The sequence below is a fragment of the Aulostomus chinensis genome, chromosome 16 (genome assembly GCF_037954235.1).
Source record: "Aulostomus chinensis isolate RoL2024-O1b breed Wild chromosome 16, RoL_Achi_v1.0, whole genome shotgun sequence".
Taxonomy (NCBI): Eukaryota; Metazoa; Chordata; class Actinopteri; order Syngnathiformes; family Aulostomidae; genus Aulostomus; species Aulostomus chinensis.
In genome coordinates, this window is record NC_141335.1 from 7,878,051 (window position 1) to 7,899,350 (window position 21,300).

The 21,300-nt window shown below is 41.8% G+C and overlaps 1 protein-coding gene across 4 annotated transcripts in view; it reads left to right on the forward strand.

The window, feature by feature from the left end:
* The window catches only part of ryr2b (ryanodine receptor 2b (cardiac)), a 176,394-nt gene that overhangs the window by 80,526 nt on the left and 74,568 nt on the right, over nucleotides 1-21,300 (forward strand). For 3 of the 4 annotated variants that reach the window (XM_086179632.1, XM_086179631.1, XM_086179633.1), the window contains one exon: nucleotides 13,439-13,810. The exons of the other annotated variant lie outside the window; for it this stretch is intronic. In XM_086179632.1, coding sequence (XP_086035758.1) covers nucleotides 13,439-13,454 — 16 coding nt within the window. In that variant the 3' untranslated portion in view covers nucleotides 13,455-13,810. Of the gene's footprint in view, nucleotides 1-13,438; nucleotides 13,811-21,300 lie in introns of those variants that run through there. 4 annotated transcript variants of the gene reach the window in all.

Genomic DNA, 21,300 nt, shown 5'->3' on the forward strand with positions numbered 1-21,300 from the left:
CTTTGGCTCTTTAGATTAATAGAGACACGGTGCAGTGCCAGCTGTCAAATTTGTATTCCAGTCATCGTCCTTTTTTCTTGCAAGAAGCGGCTTTTGAACATATTTAGATCGGTAAAACGTGTAAATTTATCCATAAAAAACAAAATGAGCTGAAGAGGAGCTTAATTAGCATTATGAACAGGTAGAGTTTAATCTCTAATCTAGCAGAGATGCCTTTTCCATTGGGCACGTTTGACAGAATTGTAGCATACTGTATCAACAGCTCACATTATGTGCTTCACTAAGACACATTTGTTGATTTGGCAAACAGACACACCAAGCTGGAGGGACAGTTTGTGTATCATCTGTGTTTTAGACTTGCCTAATATTTGCTCTCTAAGCAAGTAAGATTTCATTGATGCGAATAGAGAATGTCGACAGCAGAGCCAGGCACAGTCCGCATCGCTAAGGGAAACGTGCACAAATGACAGTTGAGTCAGATCCATTTTCATCAAAAATTCTTTTTGCAGTAAGTTAAATTTGAATAGCTAAGACCTGCATCAGGACTAAATGGTTAAAAGTGACCACAGAAGTGTCATTGATCACTTCAGATACAGGGTGAAAAGGAGTTAGGGTGCAGCTCAGCTCATATGGGAAATGACTGCATAGAGCGGTGGTAGCGTGAGCCGGCCCCATGGAAACAATGCAAAGAGAAAATCTTGGGAGGGGAAGTCACACTGCAGGAGGCACTTGATGTTTGTAGTTGGAAGAAAATGTTTTTGTTACTGACAGACAAAAGCTTCCTTTTCACATTCAGTACAGGTTTATAATGCATCAGCAGAGTTGAGGTTTTTTTTTTCATCGTCAAGACAAAACAGCACTTTTGGTTAAGAATTCCATGACGTCGCACTGTGATGGAATATTCATTGATTTACAGCGACGTTGCTGACAGTGCTGACACATCCAGATCTCCAGTTTGACCCAGAACAACTTCAAAAGTGGATCACCTTTAGTTCCACTGAATGTCATCAGAATCCATCCATTAGTGTCTGAAATTGCCAACCTCCATTCTGGTTCACACCAGTTTAAGAAAATGCAGTTTTACTTTTTCTTTCTTTTCTCAAAACGGAAGAAAACAGGCGCTACAGAAATATAATCTTTTTACAGCAGTACATAAATACGATGCAGGTCATCCACATTTATTATTCATCAATCAAATCCTCAGTGAACAATAATATCAATCACCAGTAAATGAAGGAAAAACACAAAGAAAGCAAACCATTAATCCAGCCATATTCACTGTTTGGTGTGTGCTAAAATTAAGACGTTACACAAGACCACAGTTAAATACTGCAAAAAAAAAAAGCGTTTTTTTGTTGTGTTTTCTACTCCAAATTTGAATTAACATTATGTCTCCATCAAGTTTGGAGAAACTCATCTTGTTAGTATTTTTTTGTACTTCCGACTGTGCAGGTAAAAACATGACCTTGTAGGAGGCGGGAACAATGGCTTCATTCCAATAATTCTCCCAGGAATGCAGCCATTGTGAAAGCTCATAACTCCGCTAGTGCTTCCCTACTTTGAGAAGTCAGAATGTCTGAAATTCGGAATGCCAAAGCTTTTATATACATATTTAACCCTATAGAACATGGTGTCAAGACCACCTATAGCACCTTTTCCCAATATGTATTGTTGTATTAATCCATACAGTGCGTTTTTAATTATCTGTCCGACTCTATCATAGCCAAAAAAGCACAAACAACTGAATGAATGTTTTTCTGTTCGGGGTGGAGTGGCGTGTGGTCCTCGGTCGGGCGAGCTGTCTGCTCCTTTCAGGTGATGATACTTTATCAACCACAGCAGCTCCTATATTGATTGCTGCTATTATCAGTGGCTGGACGCTTGCCATTACATTCTGAGGGGATTGACACGCATACATACAGACACACACATACACACACTCCTCCTTATCTAGATCCATCGTATGGTTTAAATAGAGTAGGGAGACTGGTACTCTTCCGCAGTTGTCTTGACCTGCAGCTTCTTCATTCCAAATGCAACTCTTTTCAATCTGAATAAACCGCGGTTCTTTCAACTATAACTCCGCCTCTTCTGCTACATTTGCTTCTGCCCTCCCTATGCAAGACATCACATCGCAGAGTGTGACGGAGTTAACATAATACACATCATATAACTGAAGCTCCAGCGGTGTCTGATTTTAGTTACTTTAATTGTCCCACTAAATTGGACTTAATTTGTCTGCTGGAATTGTGTTATGATGATTGGCACAGAGGGGGATGAGAATTTTAAATGTTCTGCTCAGCACTAATTGGTTCCTCACACAGCCCCAATTTAACGGGAGCAGCGAGCACATCACAACCCTTCATCTTTCTAATAAGGAACACAAACGTTCACTTGGCCTGTTTATGGCATTTTGTTTATTTATCATAAACTTAAAGAGACATGAGTGCTGCACACATCAGCTATCTGAGTTGTTCACTTCAGAAGCCTCATAGCTTGAAGTTTCTGACTCTCACTTTCACGTCGTTTATCGTAGTCGGGAGTGGATTTTTATTGTCAAGGAAATGAAAGTTTTATGTTGCGCATTTAGAACACAAAAGCTGGAAATGTCCTCTGATCATAAAATAGGAAATGCTGCAATGTTTGCACTTTTAACTCAACTCAACTCAACTCAAACTTTATTTTTAGAGCACATTTAAAACAACCGGGGTTGACCAAAGTGCTGTACAGAATAAAAACGGCACAAAAAATAAAATGACTCATACAATCCAGCAATTACAATAAATAAAGTAATACTAAAAATACATTAACACAATGCTGTAAAATAGAATAAAATAAGATAGAATAAAATAAATTAAAATTAAATTAAAATTTTGCCATGAGTCCACTTAAACTTGATTAAAAGCCAGGGAGAAGAGGTGTGTCTTCAGAGAGGATTTAAAAACCTCAGTCGATCCCGCATTGTGGATGTGCCTGGGCAGGTTGTTCCAGAGCCTAAGGGCCACCGCCACAAAGGCTCTGTCACCTTTGGTTTTTAGCCTCATTCTTGGGGAGACCAGTAGTACCTGGTTAGAGGATCTCAATGTTCTGGCAGGGGTGTGGATATGGAGGAGCTCAGTCAAGTATTGGGGTGCTAGGCCAGTGACAGCGTTAAAAACAAACAATAAAATTTTAAATTCAATTCTAAAAGCAACCGGGAGCCAGTGCAACGAAGCTAGAATAGGGAATATGTGGTCATGCTTGCGTTTGCCAGTGAGGAGACAGGCAGCTGCATTTTGTACCAGCTGCAGGCGGTGCAAGAGTGAGTGGTCCAGGCCAAAACACAGAGAGTTGCAGTAATCCAGTCGTGTGTTAATAAAAGCATGGATTACAGTCTCAAAATCTTTATGTGGCAGGTATCCTTTTACTTTCGATAAGATCCTCAAATGGAAAAGGCTGTTTTTCACGACAGAATTAACTTGCCGATCAAATTTCAGCCTGTCATCAAATATTACACCAAGGTTTTTCACTGATGACCGGATGTTTGGTGTAAGAGGGCCCAGAAAACCAGCAGGAAAATCTGCTGGATTACATCCAAACATTATGATTTCAGACTTGTTTTCATTTCAATTCAAAAAGTTTTTGGTCATCCAGGATTTAACATCATTTAGGCAATCGAGCAAAGTCTGTACAGGGTCTTTGGATTTTGAAGTTAAAGGCAGGTAGATCTGCACATCATCAGCATAACAATGAAAAGAAAGATTATGTTTCTTGAAAATTGACCCTAATGGTAGCATATACAGCAGAAAAAGCGTCAGCCTGAGGATGGAGCCTTGGGGGACACCAGAGGTGAGAGGAGCTGAAGATGAGGTGAATTCACTGCACAGAAAAACTCTGATCAGTCAAATAAGACTGGAACCATGAGACAGCAGAGCCAGTGACGCCCACCCACTGCTCCAGTTGTGCTAAGAGGATCTCATGATCGACAGTGTCAAAAGCAGCTGTCATATCAAGCAGCACGAGCATGGCAGGGTTTCCTGAGTCAGCAGTTACCATTAAATCATTAAAAACTTGAAGCAGTGCTGTCTCAGTGCTATGGCCAGGTTTAAAGCCAGACTGAAACTTCTCATAGATATCATTGGCCATCAAGAATGATTGGATCTGGATAATAAGTTTTAACGGTAAGGTTTTAAAAGATATTAGTGGTCAGAGGTCAGAGTCAACTCACATGAAAACAATACCTGGAATACTTGGAGGGAATTTCTACAAATATAGTACAAACATCCACTGGAAATCCAGGAGGACCTGGAAAAAAAACATGAGGGTCAAAGCTTAAGGTCACTGTGACAGGCACTCATCAGCCGTTGTGTGATATCTATCCATCATTATACCTCTTTATTTTGTACATATATATGAGGGCTGCACGGTGGTGCAGTGGTCAGCACTGTCGCCTCACAGCAAGAAGGTTCCGGGTTTGAGTCCCGGCTCCGGCACGGGATCTTTCTGTGTGGAGTTTGCAGGTTCTCCCCGTGTCTGCATGGGTTCTCTCTGGTACTCCAGCTTCTTACCACCATCCAAAGACATGCAATTGGGGACGAGGCTGATTGATACTCTAAATTGACCGTAGGTATGAATGTGAGTGTGAATGGTTGTTTGTCTCTCTATGTTGGCCCTGTGATGGACTGGTGACCTGTCCAGGGTGAACCCCACCTCTTGCCCGTTGACGCTGGGATAGGCTCCAGCCCCCCCGCGACCCTTAATGTGTAGGAATAAGCAGAAGACAATGGATGGATGGATGGATGGATATATATGGGCATTACTTTGTTTTTGCTTTTGCTTTTCTCATCAGTGAAGAAGTAAAAAGTGAGTACATGAATCAAAATATCAGCGCAAGTCAAGGGAAAATACTGGCATATCAGCAACATATCCAATATCAACCATCCCTAATTTCCTATATTATGTTTCTAAATAACTTCTAACCCTCTACAGTCTTACTTGTGTCTAGATTGAGTTCCTGAGCCTCATTACTGGGTTTTCATTACACACTTGTCACCGACAGCTGTGAGAATGACAAACTTGAACTTATCAGTGTGTACTCGGTGAGCATGTCAACAATGTAGGAGGGAGCTTATGGAGCATTTGAAAATAAATACTTAGGTTCATAGATAGACTAACAGCAGTTATGTACATGCACGTGTTCTCTGATACACTGATACACTCAGGGCAAAAAGAACCTTTTTTTAGAAAGGGTTGAGGAGAGACATTATAAAAGGCCATTACTGTAATCTACCCTGCTGGAAATTAATATGTGGAGTTTAATATACTGTTGGGTGAACTGCTTATTTCTGTTCTTTGCTTCTGACTTGGATCGTTGAAATTTGTGGAGGAATAAAATACTGTCTGTAACAAATGGGTAGTTCATAAGGGCAGCTCACGCTAGAAAGTCTCAGACTGAATCTCAAGGGAAGGAAGTCTCTAGAGAGGCAAGGAAGGGCGAACTGCCAATGCCCCCGTTTGCAAGGTCCTCAAGTCTGATCTTTTATTTTTATTTTCTGCAGGTTTTTTTAATTTTAATTTTTCTTATGTCCAGGGACATATTGGAGACACAGAAGTGCTTCATGTTGAGAGAGAAAGTGGCTGCTTGATAATTGTTGTAGGGGCGAGGCGAGTACTCACTGGCGGACACTGAAGGGAGCCGTCAAACAAACAACACAGAGCTTTTGGCTCAAGTGCTGTCTGCCAGATTGTGAGAATCCAAAATCAGGAGGATTAAGGATTTAAGAGCACATTTCAGTTGTGTGTGTGTGTGTGTGTGTGTGTGTGTGTGTGTGTGTGTGTGTGTGTGGTAAGAGACCCATCTTTATATTTTAAGTTGCATCAGTTAGATAAGACGCGTGTGTATCCATGCATGAGAGTGTGGATCATGTCTAAGTTTCTGTCTGTCCGTGCGTCCTGTTTTTGTCGCTCTCTTCTTTGTGGACTCTGTCACTCCCAGATGTTATTTGCACCTGCTCTACATGTTGTGTGTGCGTGCGTGTGTGTGTCGTGTCCTCCCAGCAGTGGCAGTGGGTTGGCAGTTTCCAATGCAAAACCAAATAGAGGAGAGGTGCGACTGTAAACACCTCAGGACCCTGACAAAGTGGCAGAATTGGACTAATGTGCATATATAACACATGCACAGGGTTCACTGGCACTGAAGCTGCAAAAATTTGCAGACTGGGGGACTTGTAATAGAACCACTGAGTATACTGTGCAGAATTTTAGGAAATGCAATGAGGATTCCAAAATTTTCCCAGTGTTAGACCCCAGGAATCCTTGTGTCTCCATCATTTTCCAAATAAAACCTATGCCCTTGGTCATCAGGTCACAATTTATGATAATACTGGTCATCAGGGGAAAACCACTATATGTAAGTCAAAAGAAGACCCTAATTTTCACTTGTTTTATTACTTCAGGAAGCAAGTAACCTGATAAATTCATGTTGTCCCTCACGAACTTCATTTCTTCTCTTGTGCTGCACCATGTTCCTTTCATGAGGCAAATTTATGTAGATTGCGATTACCCTTTGATTTGAAAGTTACTCTTTGTGCAAATTTAGCCGTATCCGGATGCAAAATTCAAGATGACCACATCAAAATGCTTCTCTAGGCCTAACACATCACACTGCTACATCCACTGCTTTTATACAGTATCAGACTGAACCTGATGGTCAATATGAGGATGCATAATGGTGTAAGCATCCAGCTCAGAGCACAGCTGCTCCTAATAATCCAAGAGCCACTGGTCTGGTATCTCCTAAATTCACTTCAAACATGACTTAGCTCTAATAAAACACTGTTCTACTGTCATGCTGTCACTGAGGTATGCTACTGTAGTGCAGCAAACAAAATTATTACATCTAACCTTTTTGTAGAATTTGCTTTACATCAGCAAAGTGCAAATTTCACAGTGTCTGCAGGTGTCTCCTCATGAGCTAATGAGACATGATGAACTGCTCCCAGCCTCCCAGTCCATCAAAACAATATGATCCAGCATGATCCCATAAGCTTGCCTGGGATAGCGTTGATTATTCCTGCATGACGAGCTAATATGAGTCTAACAACCAGGACCAGATGTGGTGTGCTCTTCAGATGGCTGAAGAGGAGGAGAATATTTATCATTACTTAACCCGATTGTATAAGGAGAAAGGGATAAATCTAAAGATAGACGTGCAGACAAACAAGTGCTGTTTGTGTGGGCAGGAATTACATCACATCCCCTTATTTGCTTTTGCTTATCTTAATTATTTCCCTCCATCCTTTAGATCTCTTGTAGCATCTCAACATCTGGATGTCCAATTCTGAGCCAAGAATCTGTTTGGAGACAAAAAGGATGGGCTGTTATTCAGTGCTCGTCTATGACTATCCATCCTTTCACTTTCTCATTTTTCTAGCGGTTTGTTTTCTCACTGTCACACTCTCATTCCTTATCACCGCACACACACGCTACGCCCCATGAGTGCATGGGTTTTTGTTTTTTTTAACTGTACCCAGTAAAACCCAGTTGGATTTTCTTTTCTGTATGAACACTGGATGATCTGTGTTAGACTCACAAGGTGGGCAGTTGTTAAATCATCAGGAAATGAGTAGAGCTGAGACTCCAAGGACAGGAGACACAAAGGGACATATGTTGTGGAAGTGTTTGGTTCACGGCATGCTGATAGAAATATGTGATTCATGCACTTTGGCATTGTGTTATTGGATGGTAGGGGAAAGCCCTGTTTTTGTGGCTCAAGGAGGAATTAGCCCAGCTGGGTCTGAGCGAGCCTGGTAATTTATCTCAAGCATGGAAAAGCTTTGCTCTATCCCCCTGTGTGTTTGCGAGACAATGAAAGCCAGCAAACACGATTTGTTTCGAAAATGCTGCAGTTAAAATTTTTGCAGAGTATTAATGTTTGACTTTGAAGTTCATGTGAATCCTGTACTGGCTGCTTTCTTAACCAAGGAGCTTATGGGGTGGGGTGGTGGTGGTGGGGGGGCTGAGAGAGAGAGAGGTCAGAAGATAATTAGATTCTGTTTCTTTATCTAAAGGATGTTCCATACCACTGATAATGTTTATTAATTAGCTAATGCTTCCACTATAATTAAAACCCCCGATAATCTGACTTTTGTTCCGACTGGAATAGCGGCTGACTGGTGACAGATGCTACAAAAGAGAAGAGGGACAAAACAAAAAAGTCGGGGGTGACTGAGTGTGTTCGTCAGCTTCAAGTGTCTGTCGGTGTAACGATGCTGTTTCCACAACAGCGTTTCTATTCATCGAGCTTTAGCAGTCATTTTAATTTGATCAGATTTGACTGAGAAGAATATGAGATTGTGTGAAGGACACTGTGTAACATGCATCACAATGAACCTTGAGACTGACAACGGAGGCATGTGGTTATTAAGAAGATTTTATTTTATCTGATGGCTGCGGATCAGCAGTGATGACAGGAAGTGGGAATACAACAGACTAGCAGAATTGTTTGTGTATTATTGTCCAAAAAAAAGTGGAAAGTCCAGCTGAAACAGCATTTCAAGTGTCCTACTGTCTTATTGTGACATATTTCCAGGTGAAACAGAATAAATAAAAGATGAGAGGGATTTAATTGGAACCCTGAAAAGTGGGCGTGTCCAGAGGGTGTCATAACATAGCATGCGATGAGAGAGACGAAGCCCATCTTGTGTTCCATGTCTTTGCAGATGCAGTCCTCTGTAAAATGCCTTGATCACAATCTGAAGCTGTCACACGTCCCACTTTTCTCTACATGAACCAGTTGGAGCCAGCAGGCCTGTAAACATGGTATTTTGGAGGAAGAATAACAGAATAAACAGGGTTTGAAATGGTAGACTGCTGGAATGTATGCTGACCTCGCTAACTATTGTATCTTAGCTTGTAGACACGCAGTATATCCATACCAATAAAAGCTGAAATGTATTGAGAGATGGATCAGATGTCATAATATTGCTTAAAATTGGTTGGTATTTATCATATTTACTTTTTCAGAAGACAAAATGATTTGATTTTGGAATAGAAATACACTTAGGGTTGGGACATAGAGTTGAATTGGTAAACAGTGAGACTAAGAATCTGGCCTAAAAGGGTTAAAAAGACACTTCCCCTAGGGTCCTGTTCATATTTAAACTGATACTGATTTGGAATTCTGTTTTGTACCCCAGTCGTACTTGGACTTAATTTGACTTGTGTTCATTCAGGTTGAGTGTTGTAATTCTTGTAGCATCTACACTTTTGGGCTAATATTAGCGGCTAAAGTCTGCATATTAGCACCTGCTGCTTTGATTTTGGCCGTTCTTTTTTAAAACGTATCTCTTACAATCCCCAACCTCACAGAAGAAGCCATTGTTAAGAAGTGTCAGCTCATTCATGTGCAGCCTCCACACCACTGTCAGCCTTGTTACTTCGCGCAGATGATGGCAGGAAGGCTTGAGAAAAAAAAAAAAAACAATCATCACACACAAGACGGCGGATTAAGTTACTCGATAATTCATCTTCATAAGATTAAAACAAGAGAAAAGCTTACAAGCAGGAGTATTAATTACTGTGTGCATGTCGTTTGAAGGGTGTCAGCAAAGAGGTGAAACAGCACAGACTATATTCCAAAATTACGTCCTTTGATATGTTGTGGTAAGAAAGGGAGAAATTAAAGGAGTCAAGGTATAATCTTTCCATATCCTCTGTCCATAGATTTGTAGTTGTTCGTCACTGGCTCACGCACACATTCCCTAACATGTTTTGATTCGAGTTTCTGTCACGTGATGTAGTTCTGTCGTCGTTTTTACTTAAGCCAAGCAGGAAGGGGGGTGTTTGTCTTGAGAGTCTCTCATGTTGCGTCAGACTCCTGGGATTTAAGTGGACAGTTGATGATTGCAGCCATTTGTCAGCGTGCATCACCTCTGCAGTCTGAAAGATGCTCTTCCTTAAGCCTGTCTGATTATGATTAGTCTTTGCCACAATATAGCATCAGCTTGAACCACAAGCTGTTGACCTGCCTGATTGCCCCCCCCCCCCCATGGTTTCTTTTTCTTGAACCATTTCCTCCACTGCAATCTCCACTGGGTTGTGTTTTGTTTGTTTGTTTGTGCGCACTGTCAAAGACTTGTGCCGTGAAGTAATGAGAAACATGCGGCTAGAACCCCAAAAAAAGGCAGTTGACAGACGATATCGCAAATAAGTCCTGCAGGGAGACGGCCAAGAGCCTCTAACAACTTCCAAAGAAACAGGAATGACAGTGGAGATGAAAAGTCAGGCTGTGATCAAGGTCAGTGCTGAAATGTCTACCAAAATGAAGACTTCTTTAGACACGATGAGAGGATCAGGCTCTTTTTTTTATTCATGGGAAGAGGAGGAGGATGAAGGGATGCCTATAAAAGGGAAATTACAAGACTAGAGTGCTTGAGGTAAGAAAAGCTGTGAGAGCAAAAGTTTGATGGAAGGAGAGGAGATGAGAAATGATGCAGAGCCGCCGGATAACTTAACACGTCGTTGGTATTCAGATGCTTATGTCTTGTACATGTCAAGGAAGGACGCAGGCACGCGCACACACAGACGCACGTACCGCACACAAAGAAAAATTCCCCTTCAGGGTTTTATCGTCTTAATTATTTTCAAGAAAAACACAAGCATTTTTTTAATTGAAAAACCCCAGCAGAAAATCAAATACGTCTGTCCAGCACAAGCGATAGAGAAATACTGCTCAGTTTTCTACTGTGCGAATGCTGCCGTAAAGAAAAGGTTCTGTAAGTGAATAGTTTGTTTTGTGTGTGGGTGGGTGTGGGTGGGTGTGGGTGGGTGTGGGTGGATGTGTGCGGTGGTAATTTGTTAATCAGTGCAGATGTGACTTAGCGGGAGTATTTACCAACATGAGGTTTTTAAGCTTTAGAACTATTCCTGAGGTGTAATCATCGGTGGAAATGACATGCTGTAACATCAGAAATATACTGTAGGATTAGGCAGGATCAAAATTAAACCTGAATAATCCCTGTGGTTTATAAAACATTTCGTAAATGATGCACAATGTTTTCCTGTTGTGATTCCTGTCTTTTTTTTCTGCAACTAATCTTTTGTTATTGTAAAGGCTACATGATAACGAGATAGAGCCTTCCCGGTGCATTGTAAGGTTTTGGGTTTATTATCTGGTTTTACTCATGCATGAATATGACATTCATATAGAGGACATTTTGAATGTTGTCGTTGTGAATCTCTGGCTATTGTCAAGATCTGCCTGGATGTAGCATAGATGTGCAGAAACAGCCTGTATGTTCCTCAGTTAGACACAGCTGTGGGTGCTATGTTGGGCGTGATGCTAATCTGCCTATTATCAAGAATTTGTTGACAAAAACACGACTAAGAATGTTGGTCGGTGACCCCTTTTCAAATGTAATCGCTGAAAACCCTCACCTATAAAGCAGTCAGAGTTTGTTCCTCCACCAAAGTGAACTTTTGACCCTTGGCCCCTGTCATGCTTGGGCTCTAATTCAAGCTGCAAACAGAGATGGTCTGACCCTTGTACCCCTGTGCGTGTTGGATTGTGTGACTCCACTGTAGAGCGGGAGGGAGATAAAACCTTTGAAAACTTTTGGATTTTGCATAAAGATACAGACAAATGTATTAACCGTGATGCAAATATCACTTCCTGCCTCCACTAGGAGGTGCTAGAGTACTCATGCGTACTATATATTACGCTGCTGTACATCATGTGAAGCCGAGAGTCATCTGTTGTGGATCAAATGATGTTCAGGCCTACTCCCTGCAACCAGTAGGTGGTGCTATGACTGACATTTAGCTTATAGGTGTCTTTGGGCAGCAGGTGCAGCAACACTGTTAAATGAAAAACTTTCTCCTCACAGTAACTCAACACCTCACTGTTAAGGTGTTTCTGACCAAGTCTGAGGTGAATCTGGCAAAATGTACAACAACCAGTTGGCGCCATAACTGATCAGCCCCGAAAATTTGATGGAATCTTTCTCAGGCCCCTCTGCAATGGCAAAAATCAGCATTAAAGTTTCCATATAATCCAGCTGTTAAACACCACCAAACACATACCAAGTATTTTTCAGTACATCAGTTTGAACTGATTTCTGTTTTAGAGCATTGAAGGGAGAACCCAGTACCTGCTAGACCCACAGCTGTTTCTACATCTGCATGACGCGGTTCTGTGCTGTGGCCTTTTCAAACGTGATCCCTGGAGATGCGCCACGTCGGAACCAATTGATGCTTGTGATGTGTTTGGGCCTTCATGTAACACACTAATGCTCTGACACTTCACTCAAGGTCAGCCAACCAAAACTTAAATATGAACAAGTGACTGATGATTATAACATGATGAAAACTAACAACCGCATTTGTCATGAACGGATCAACAAATTGCTGCCAAAATTGATACCAACCTGGGAGAGGCTCTGCACGTTCATTCAAATGTCTTATGCAGACAGATTGATGGGCATCAGCCAACTCTTGTGCCTCCTCTATAGTCTGAGGTCACCGTGTGTGTGTGTGTGTGTGTGTGTGTGTGTGTGTGCTCTCAAATCTGCAAGTGTTCATCGTTGTTTGATTTATGTTCTTGTGAAACGATTTATATTTCAAACGACCCCAATAAGATCCTTCTCTTGTCCTTCGGCAGAATTTACAGTCGAAACCTTTTTTCTTCTCTTGGTTCTGAATTTCTTTTTCTGTCGAAGTTTTTTTTTTTTTTTTTTTTTTTTTTTTTTTTGTCGGACGCTCTGCAGCTCTGATTGTTTTTAGAACCTTGAAATTATCAGCGGGGAGGAACGATTTGTTTGAGTTTTACAAAAACAAAAACTTATTTTAAAGTTTCCACTGTATTTCTTCGCTATCCGGTATTTTGTTGACTCTCCCGAGGGTTGGAGGATGCTGAGGCCATTATGAAGTTAGAAGTGTCTGTAGACCAGTGGGCTACAGTGGCTCAGTTATCGGTGTGTTCATGCAGTTCTTGAGGAATCATATAGTGTGAAATTGCAGGAAGGTGAATGTTGAGGCTCAGCTTAGAGGCTGAGTTTATTGAGTCCCACATAGCAGGTGTGCTGGTCCAGAACTCACTGACTGGCTTCTCTTCACCATTTTATTATTCACGGTTTGAAAAATAAATCCTGACACCGGGTTAACTATGAAGCCCGTTCTCACTCAGTATTTCATATTCCTTGTTTAACATGCTGTTGACACAATCATAAGAGTTGATCCCTGCTGTTCCGTTTGTTTGTTGTATAAACTTAGGTGTAGTCAACACCTATAATTGGCTTTATGTCAACATTTGCACTATTTCTACCTTGATTATTTATCTCTCAATCCTCTCCTGTAGCTTTACTTTATACAGCAAGACGCACATTACCCTCAACATGAACTCCAGCTTCAACTAACCAGATCAGCAAGCGTCTAAGTGATCTTTCTCATCTTCTCTCAGCAGATACGAAATTATGTAATCCTGGAAACGCACATACCGACCAGATGGAAAGAACCCCTTCTCACTCACAGCATTCTGGCTGCCGCTGATGAGAAGAGACGAGGGAGTAATACAAATGTTGGGAAGAAGGACAATATCCCATTCATGTCTCGGACCTTTTTATACTTTTGTACAAATCTGGTCTTGTGCATGTTGAGCAGGGAAATGTGGTCGGAGGATCTGTGCAGGAAGCCCTGAGGCTCCATTCCACAAGTCCTTGCAGCCAGCCGTAATTGGCTTACACATTCCAGCAAGGATTACCACTCACTCCTTATTTGTATTTATAAAGAAATATTAAAACATTTGCTTTGCTCCTAATTACACCCAGACAAGTGTCAAAACACGCTCAGCTTCCTCTTGCCTTGTTTTATTTTGCTTCCCAAATTCGGCAAATAAACAACTAAAGAGATGATTTTTCTGCACCTTCATAAATTTCCTCTGAGTTGTGTTTTTGCAAAAGTCAGGCAACATTTGATTTTTTTTTTTTTTTTTTTTTACTGCTGCCGCACTTTCTGTTTCTGTCTTTTTGTTCTTCACCTTGTCAACTTGCTTCTTTTTGTTTGTCACCGTCATCCCTATACTCGTCCGTAAAAAGCTCAAGAAATTATCATTCATAATCCAGATTAATTTGTGATCAGTTATTTGTTTATTGGAATTCTGTCCATATACACAGCAAAGAGAATAAAAATCCCATAACATAAAATACAAATTCATAAACTTGAAGGCAATACGCAGAGAAAAGCTCACCCTAATACTATTAGCATCTTATTGATCCCCCATCCTTTCTTTCTTTCATCATATCTGTACATAAATTGAAGAGGACTCCAGTAATGCACGCCACCTCTCCTTCAGTCTCTTACTAGAGTAAAATATATTATTTTCTCGGAGGAAAAGTGTTTAAATTTGCTCCCGAGACATTTCTGGAAAGAGACTGCACTTGGACATCAAGACAGGAGATGCTTGTGCCAAATGAGATACAGCTGAGTGTTTACTGCCAAACTTAACAGCTTGATGCTTTGGTTGATGACTGTCCCTTGATTAGAGAGAGAGAGAGAGAGAGAGAGAGAGAGAAGCAGATTTACTGAGAGACAAATAATTAAATAATGATTATATCGAGAGATATCCGAAGCATTCAAGGCTTGTAGATCAGCCAGAGTTTGTCTGCCAAACTGTGTCAGAGCTCTTCAAGTGTTATCAATGAATCAATCTGCGCTATTTATTCGACGGGTGTGCCACCTGCCGGTGCGTCACCGCCACTCTGGCCAATCCTGACGCACTGACTCCGCGCGCCCTAGGAGATCCCGCGGCTCTCCTTCCGTCGCCTTCCAATCTGCGCCTCCCTCGGAGACGGTAGAAGGTGTCGAGCCTCTTGAGCTGCCTGTGTGCAGTTAGCGCCGCTCAATGTGACCGCATTGGACTGCCGTTCTGCCGCTGTGCCTGCTGACATGGACCCGACACAAGTTTGATTGGATTGCGCCGTTATTCCATCCGCGCGTGTGTGCGTTCGTTTGCGTCGCGCATCCTGTTGTGTTATGAGGTAAGTGAGATTCACGGGAAAGTTTCAGAAATATGTTAAGAAAGCTCTTCTTTCAGTAATCTAATCACCGCTGCGTGTTTACTTTCAAGCGCAGCGGTGTGAAGAGAACAGAGTTTCTTTGCATGTCATTATTCTCTATCAGGATCCGTTTTTGTTTTAATTTTGGTTTAAATGATAAAGTTTGTCAAATAAGAGCTGTTGCTGTTCATCCTCTGCCCGGCTCAGCATCCCTGCCCAGCCCTCAGCTCTTGGACTCTGTTGCCAAAATGAGCTTTTCCAGTAAATTAGCCTCTTTAAATCAATTACAAAACAACAACAACAAAACCACAATATAACCCATTAAAGTGAAGAGGAGGAGAACCTTAACACACAGAGGTGCTCCACAGTGCATTCTCTTCCTCTTGCACTACTTTAATAACCAGTTTGCATAGGCAGGAGAAAAATTAATTGTATCCTTACATGGCAAGTGGACGGCTTTCATGAATTGGGGTGACTGTTTATTTATGATGCCCATAGATGGCAATGTGAAAGAATGTTCTCCTCTCAGTGACCTGGGGGCACTTTGACATTGTGTTGGCTAATGAGTAAGAGCAGAGGGAATGGCATCTGTGCCACGGTGCAAATATTTCCCTTTTAGCACGCAGCTGCAGTAATTCATCACACAAGCCAGAGTTTGACAATACAGCAGCCAAATATGAAGCACAAACTCCTCTGACCCTTCATAGTTTAACATTTTTATGACGTTGCGTATGTCAACACAACCAGCATGTTTTTGCATCAATATATCAACAGAAAGCATTGTTAGGGAACACTGCAGTCAAGTTGTGTGTCCTGGTAAATGCGCAGTGTGTGAAAGGTGCAGGAGGAATGTGTTTGGATGATTATGACTTTCCATTGCCTGCTGTGGGGAGACGCAGCGGAGGACATTCAGACTGGGGAGAGACAAAAGGTGAACAGCGATAGAGCTTTCATGGTTGATGAATTGTTTCAGCTGCAGTCAATAGCGCTTGAGTAATTTTTTTTCTCAGATTGATAGATGGTTTTGTTGTGCACTACGCTATTACCGTATTGATCATCATTAGGACTTTACCAAATGGGCCGTGGGTGGAGGATAGTGCATTGTTGGCTGTCTCCCGGTGACACAGGTGCGGCCCTCATGGCTCCAAATAATACTAAGATGTTTTTTTTCCTTGTTTGTTTTTGCTTTTACCTCCTGCTATGTTTCTGTGTGGGATCCGCTTCTGCACACAGATGCTTTATGTTTATTGGTCCCTGAGCTCTTGGTTAATGCATGTTTAGTGCTCAATAAGAGGAAGGTTTAATTTATAGATGATAAAACAGCAGGCTGACTGATCCACAAACTGGAAGTTGGCAATCTGTTCCAAGGCAAAGCCCCCCCCCCCCCCCCCCCCAGCAGCTCCGTTCACTGGAAATGAGAATCTGTAACTTTGTAAAGACAATACACTGCTGCTGTGCTGTTTCATGTGAAAAATATTTGAATGGAACACTGTGTAAAGGAAAGGGGGGGGTGATGCTACCTTGAAGCTGCAGGTGTGTTGGCTCTCGCGCTGTGACTCCTCTAGATGTCGGTCGGGAGATTAGCAACTTCATTTTACTGCTACATTTTGCATTAATATCTGTCTTATAAAAGCTTTACTTATTCCCCATTATGCTTTCTTAAATGTCTGGCGGTGTGACATCAGTTTCTGCCCTGCCAGTCAACTTTTTAGGTAAGGGGGGGGGGGGGGCTTGTTTCGTTTGTGTGTTTTAGCGAGGGCATGGCAGCAGGCATCTTGTCCCTCCCAGAGAGTTTCAGGGAGGGACAATAAAAGGAACAACATCTGTTGTTTGTTGACATTCATCCACATGCTAAGTGTTTTTCATAAATGTCAATGCTCATATTCCTACTGCTGATCAAAATACTGCGACGTTACCTGAAGTTTACTGCAATGTCTGAGTGATCCACAGCACAACTGACACCTGATTTGTATGTTTGGAAAAATGTGTGTATGCGTTGCCCCCATAAATTCCATGCTTATTACTCACTTTGTGTTAAAGCGCCTCGAATATGTTGTGAGGATGCGTTGACACTTGACGTATTGGTTTCAATAGCCTCTTATATTATTTTCCTCTGGCACTTATATTTGCTATATATGTAATAAATATATCACGGAGAGAGCGTCACTCAGAAATGCTCGAGGAATATTATTTGTCGCTCAAAGGAGGGTCAAAATAAAAGAAAGTCAAAGTCACACCTCTCTTCTGGTCAGTACCAAGCAGTCCCTCAGTGACTTTCTTTTTCAAAAACGTACCTGCTATAGCAACAAATCTGACTTCACAACGCAATGCCCTCACTTGCCATCCGAGCGAGTGAGTCCGTACGACAGCTGACATAAAGGAACTATGTATGTTCCTGCTCTGGTTTGTTAGCCAGACAGCAGCTGTGCGTGAGAAAAAAATAAGACAGTTATTCTTTCACTTCAAACTTGATGACTCATATGACAACAAAGCTAAAATCACAGCCCGGCCGTCCTCTTTAAACTGTGATGTTTGTCACAGAACATCACAAATGTCACAGCAGAATAGAAAGTGGCGCAGGAATGAGTCCTAAAACCTGGAAGTGACTTAGCATTGTTGAAGGGGTCTCAAAGTCTTGGCAGTTTTAAAATAAAATACTGAGGTAAATATTAGACTTGTGAATTCAGAAGCTTTTCCTTCTTATAAACAGATTACTAAGCCGTGGTTAGCAATCACCGCGTCATGGATCCGTGCAGAAGCTCTATGCTACGATTGCATTGTAAAGAACAAATGATCCAGCGTGTTTTTTCCTAAGTTTGTCAAACTGAGAGCAGACAAAACCTTGAACACCCCTCTTGAGTGTAGACAGAATGTAATGGTGATGACACACACACACACACACACACACACACACACACACACACGTACGTTAGAGTAATTAGGCAGTATTTGGCAACATTGATGACTGTTTCCAGCAGGCTTTAGCTTCTTCTCTCAGTGACTAAGCATATTTCCCAAAAGCACTGATCTAAGGCAGCGATATGGCGGAACATCACCTAATTATTGTTTGGTTTTCAGAGGCAGAGTGACACAGGCTGTGGTTTGTTATCAAGACACTTGATAGAGGCTGGCTGAATGGAAATATAAGATTAAGGAATAAACAGACAGTTTCAGCTGCTCCAAACAAAGCATCATGAGCAGTAACCCCCAAGGCTAGAGCGTGCACTAGGCTGGCACCAGCAGACTACTTTTAGAGCAGGGAATAGGAGACAGTGATGGGTATTTTACAGGAGTCAGCTGGCTAAACAGACGGGCTAACTCCCTCCATTGGGTTTCATTAGAGCTCGTCTCGATGTTGAAGCCTGTTTAATCCACTTTCACAGTCATGCAGACCACAACAGAGGAGAGCAATGTCTATCTTTAGACAGCACACGGGCAGAAACTTTTCCATCTCAGTTCAATAATTAAAATAACAGGAATTCCTTGTAGTTGTCCTTTTAATGGCTTTGTCACAGGGTGTGTGAGGATCTCCTGTGCCAATGCGTAAAGAGATTTCAGCATGAGATAAAAACGCAGTACTTGTCTTTAATAAACAGCTGTCGTTTATGCAGCCCTGCACTTCTCCTCAGCTGCCCGATGGTGCAGTTACAGTAAAGTCTTATGAGGTGACTCCTTTTCCTATCTGTCTCCACTCTCTGACAGCCCGGTTGTTCCAGGTTCATAGCATTATATTACATTTAGTCATTTGACAGATGCTTTGACAGTATCCAAGTGAGCAAAACTAAAAAAAAACCCAAAACCAAACACTTGAGCTGCTCTTAAGTATGAGCCAGTGTTACAGTAAGTCTGGCCAATAAGACAGAGCGCAAAGCGATGAGGTTAAGAAGTGTGCAGTGAGTGCAACTTCGGCGTGTTGGGGTGTTTAAGGTGTTAGAAGAGGTACTCTTGGAAAAGATAAGTCTTCAAGAGATTCTTAAGGATAAAGAGGGACCACAGGGATCCACAAAAGAGGAGAGAGACTCGCCTGTGGGTTCCCATACCTGCAATATAAACATCCGTAGTCTTGAGTCATGATCCTGTTGTTGATGTTGAAGTACCAAAACGAGGGGGGGTTTACAGGGTAATCGGAGAGTAACGCCTCACACATGAGCCACAAAGATGATAGTAACATGAAAGGGTGATTCTTTGGGAATCAATATATCGCTCGGCTGTTTGTCTATGGTTTGTTACTGACATTTGTATAATTGAGGAAGACTCAACACGGTGAAAAGTTGTGGTATCCCTTTAAGGATAACTTTTGTATTTGTAGTACTTTACAAAACAATATGACAAAGTACGTTTGATTAGAGGGTAAAACATAAAACAAGACCAAATCAATAAAACCACAAGTTTAACACAAACGTGTACCATATACAACTTGTTAACATGACAACAGGAAAACAAAACAAAAACATCAATATTTGCTGCAACTGTACTGATATTGTATCACAACTGGAAGTATTTTGATATATTGTAGTATCGATATGTTGTCTCAGCTCTCATGGATTTGCGAGCCAGCGCTGCTCAATAAGCATGTTGTAAGTCATTGATACCTTTTACACATGTCACATACTTTAGTTACGAAGTCACTTAACCTCGGACGTAGTCTAGACGGGGTCCAGCCTCTGGTCGGCATCAGGAGTACTCAGGAAACGTAATGACTGGACTTCTGCTCCCAGAATCAGCTTTTACTTCAGCTGGTGCTGGTGGTGCAGGGGGCGGCCCAGGGTGATGCTGATCCTTTTAGAACCTGGACTACTCTGACCTGACTAACACATCATCTGTTGAATGCGTGAGTCAGGGAACAAGATTCTGAAAGCGATGAAAGGATGGGAAGAAGCTGAAGACGCAACAGCACAGATGTCAAGGCTTCACGGGTGTTGCTGCAGACTTTTTAATTCAAGAGGACGGAGCCATATCTTTAAAAAAAGATGGAAAAAGACAAAAATATGGGTTAGATGGTATGATTTTTGTATACTGCGTTGACTGAGCTCAGAGGGCAAGCATTAGTGACTCAACTTTATGTCTGCTTAGCTTGAAGGACTAAGGATTACTTATCAGTGTGACAGCTTGGACATTTTAATCAGAATTCTATTTTATATGACTATTAATTTAGACGCAGCACCTAAGAAGAGCTTAATCAGGAAAATGTTTATCTAATGTAAATAATTTGCTGAACGTTGGTTATATTACATGCAATAACGGTGCCTTGGTGGAGGCTGTTTTACAACTCACGTAATGTGTGTTAAAGCGACGCCCATCACTCACTGACCTTTACCAATTGTCATGTAAGCTTAGTTGGGATGGTCTCTTATTGGTGGCAATAAGGAGCTCACTCCAGGTCCGGTAACAACGCTGCTCCATGTTTACCTTAGGATATTGTGCATGTTCAGCACACAGCAGTCCTCACACACAAATCCTGATAATACAAGTGCATTAAAGTTCAAAGGCAGCATAGGGAGAGTGGTTTTCAGAGGCGGCAAGAAGGTCCGAAATATGTTCTTTTTGCTTTGTTTTGGCTTCTTAAACTCTACAGTGAGGTACGTTAGAATCTGTTGGTCTTAACAGGTCATGTTGGACTGATGTCTGTTAAAGTCAAAAGCTGAATCTTTAATGAAATATCCCCGCGTTATCATACAGGTCACAAGAAACAGGTTTGTATTACAGGGGGTTCACACAAGGACCAGCGAGCGCATCAGAACTCGCTCTGGCTGCCCTGCCAGCAACGCTGTCCAAGAAGCGACACCCTGAAAGGAATTGTGAGCAAGTTCCATGATTATGTTCTTGCATGGGTTGAGTTATAGTTGTCGGTTGATTACCCCATTTAATTGATTTCCTGTAGTTACCCTAGTTTACTGTCACATTCCAAACAAGTTATCAAGAACTATCCCTGTTGAATAGCTGACTGAAATTCACTGCAGCAGGACCATGCACAGAAGGCCAGGCCGATTTGGGGCCAATTTTAGTCCATGCATGAGGAATAATTTGATTCCCAACCAACCCGACTCACGATTTCAGTGTTGCATGTATTTTAAAAGTCTAGCTGTAGTTGGACTAACACAATAACCAGACTTTTTCTAACCTCATGTTAAGGTAATTTGTTCATGCTGTTCATGATCCTCATGCATAAATGTAATCACGCAAATTTGATATGTTCTGGCTCTATGATTCTGTGTGGTGTCCTGTGTGTGGGGGAATCAAGAGACAAGCTGCAGCGCCTCCATAAATACCA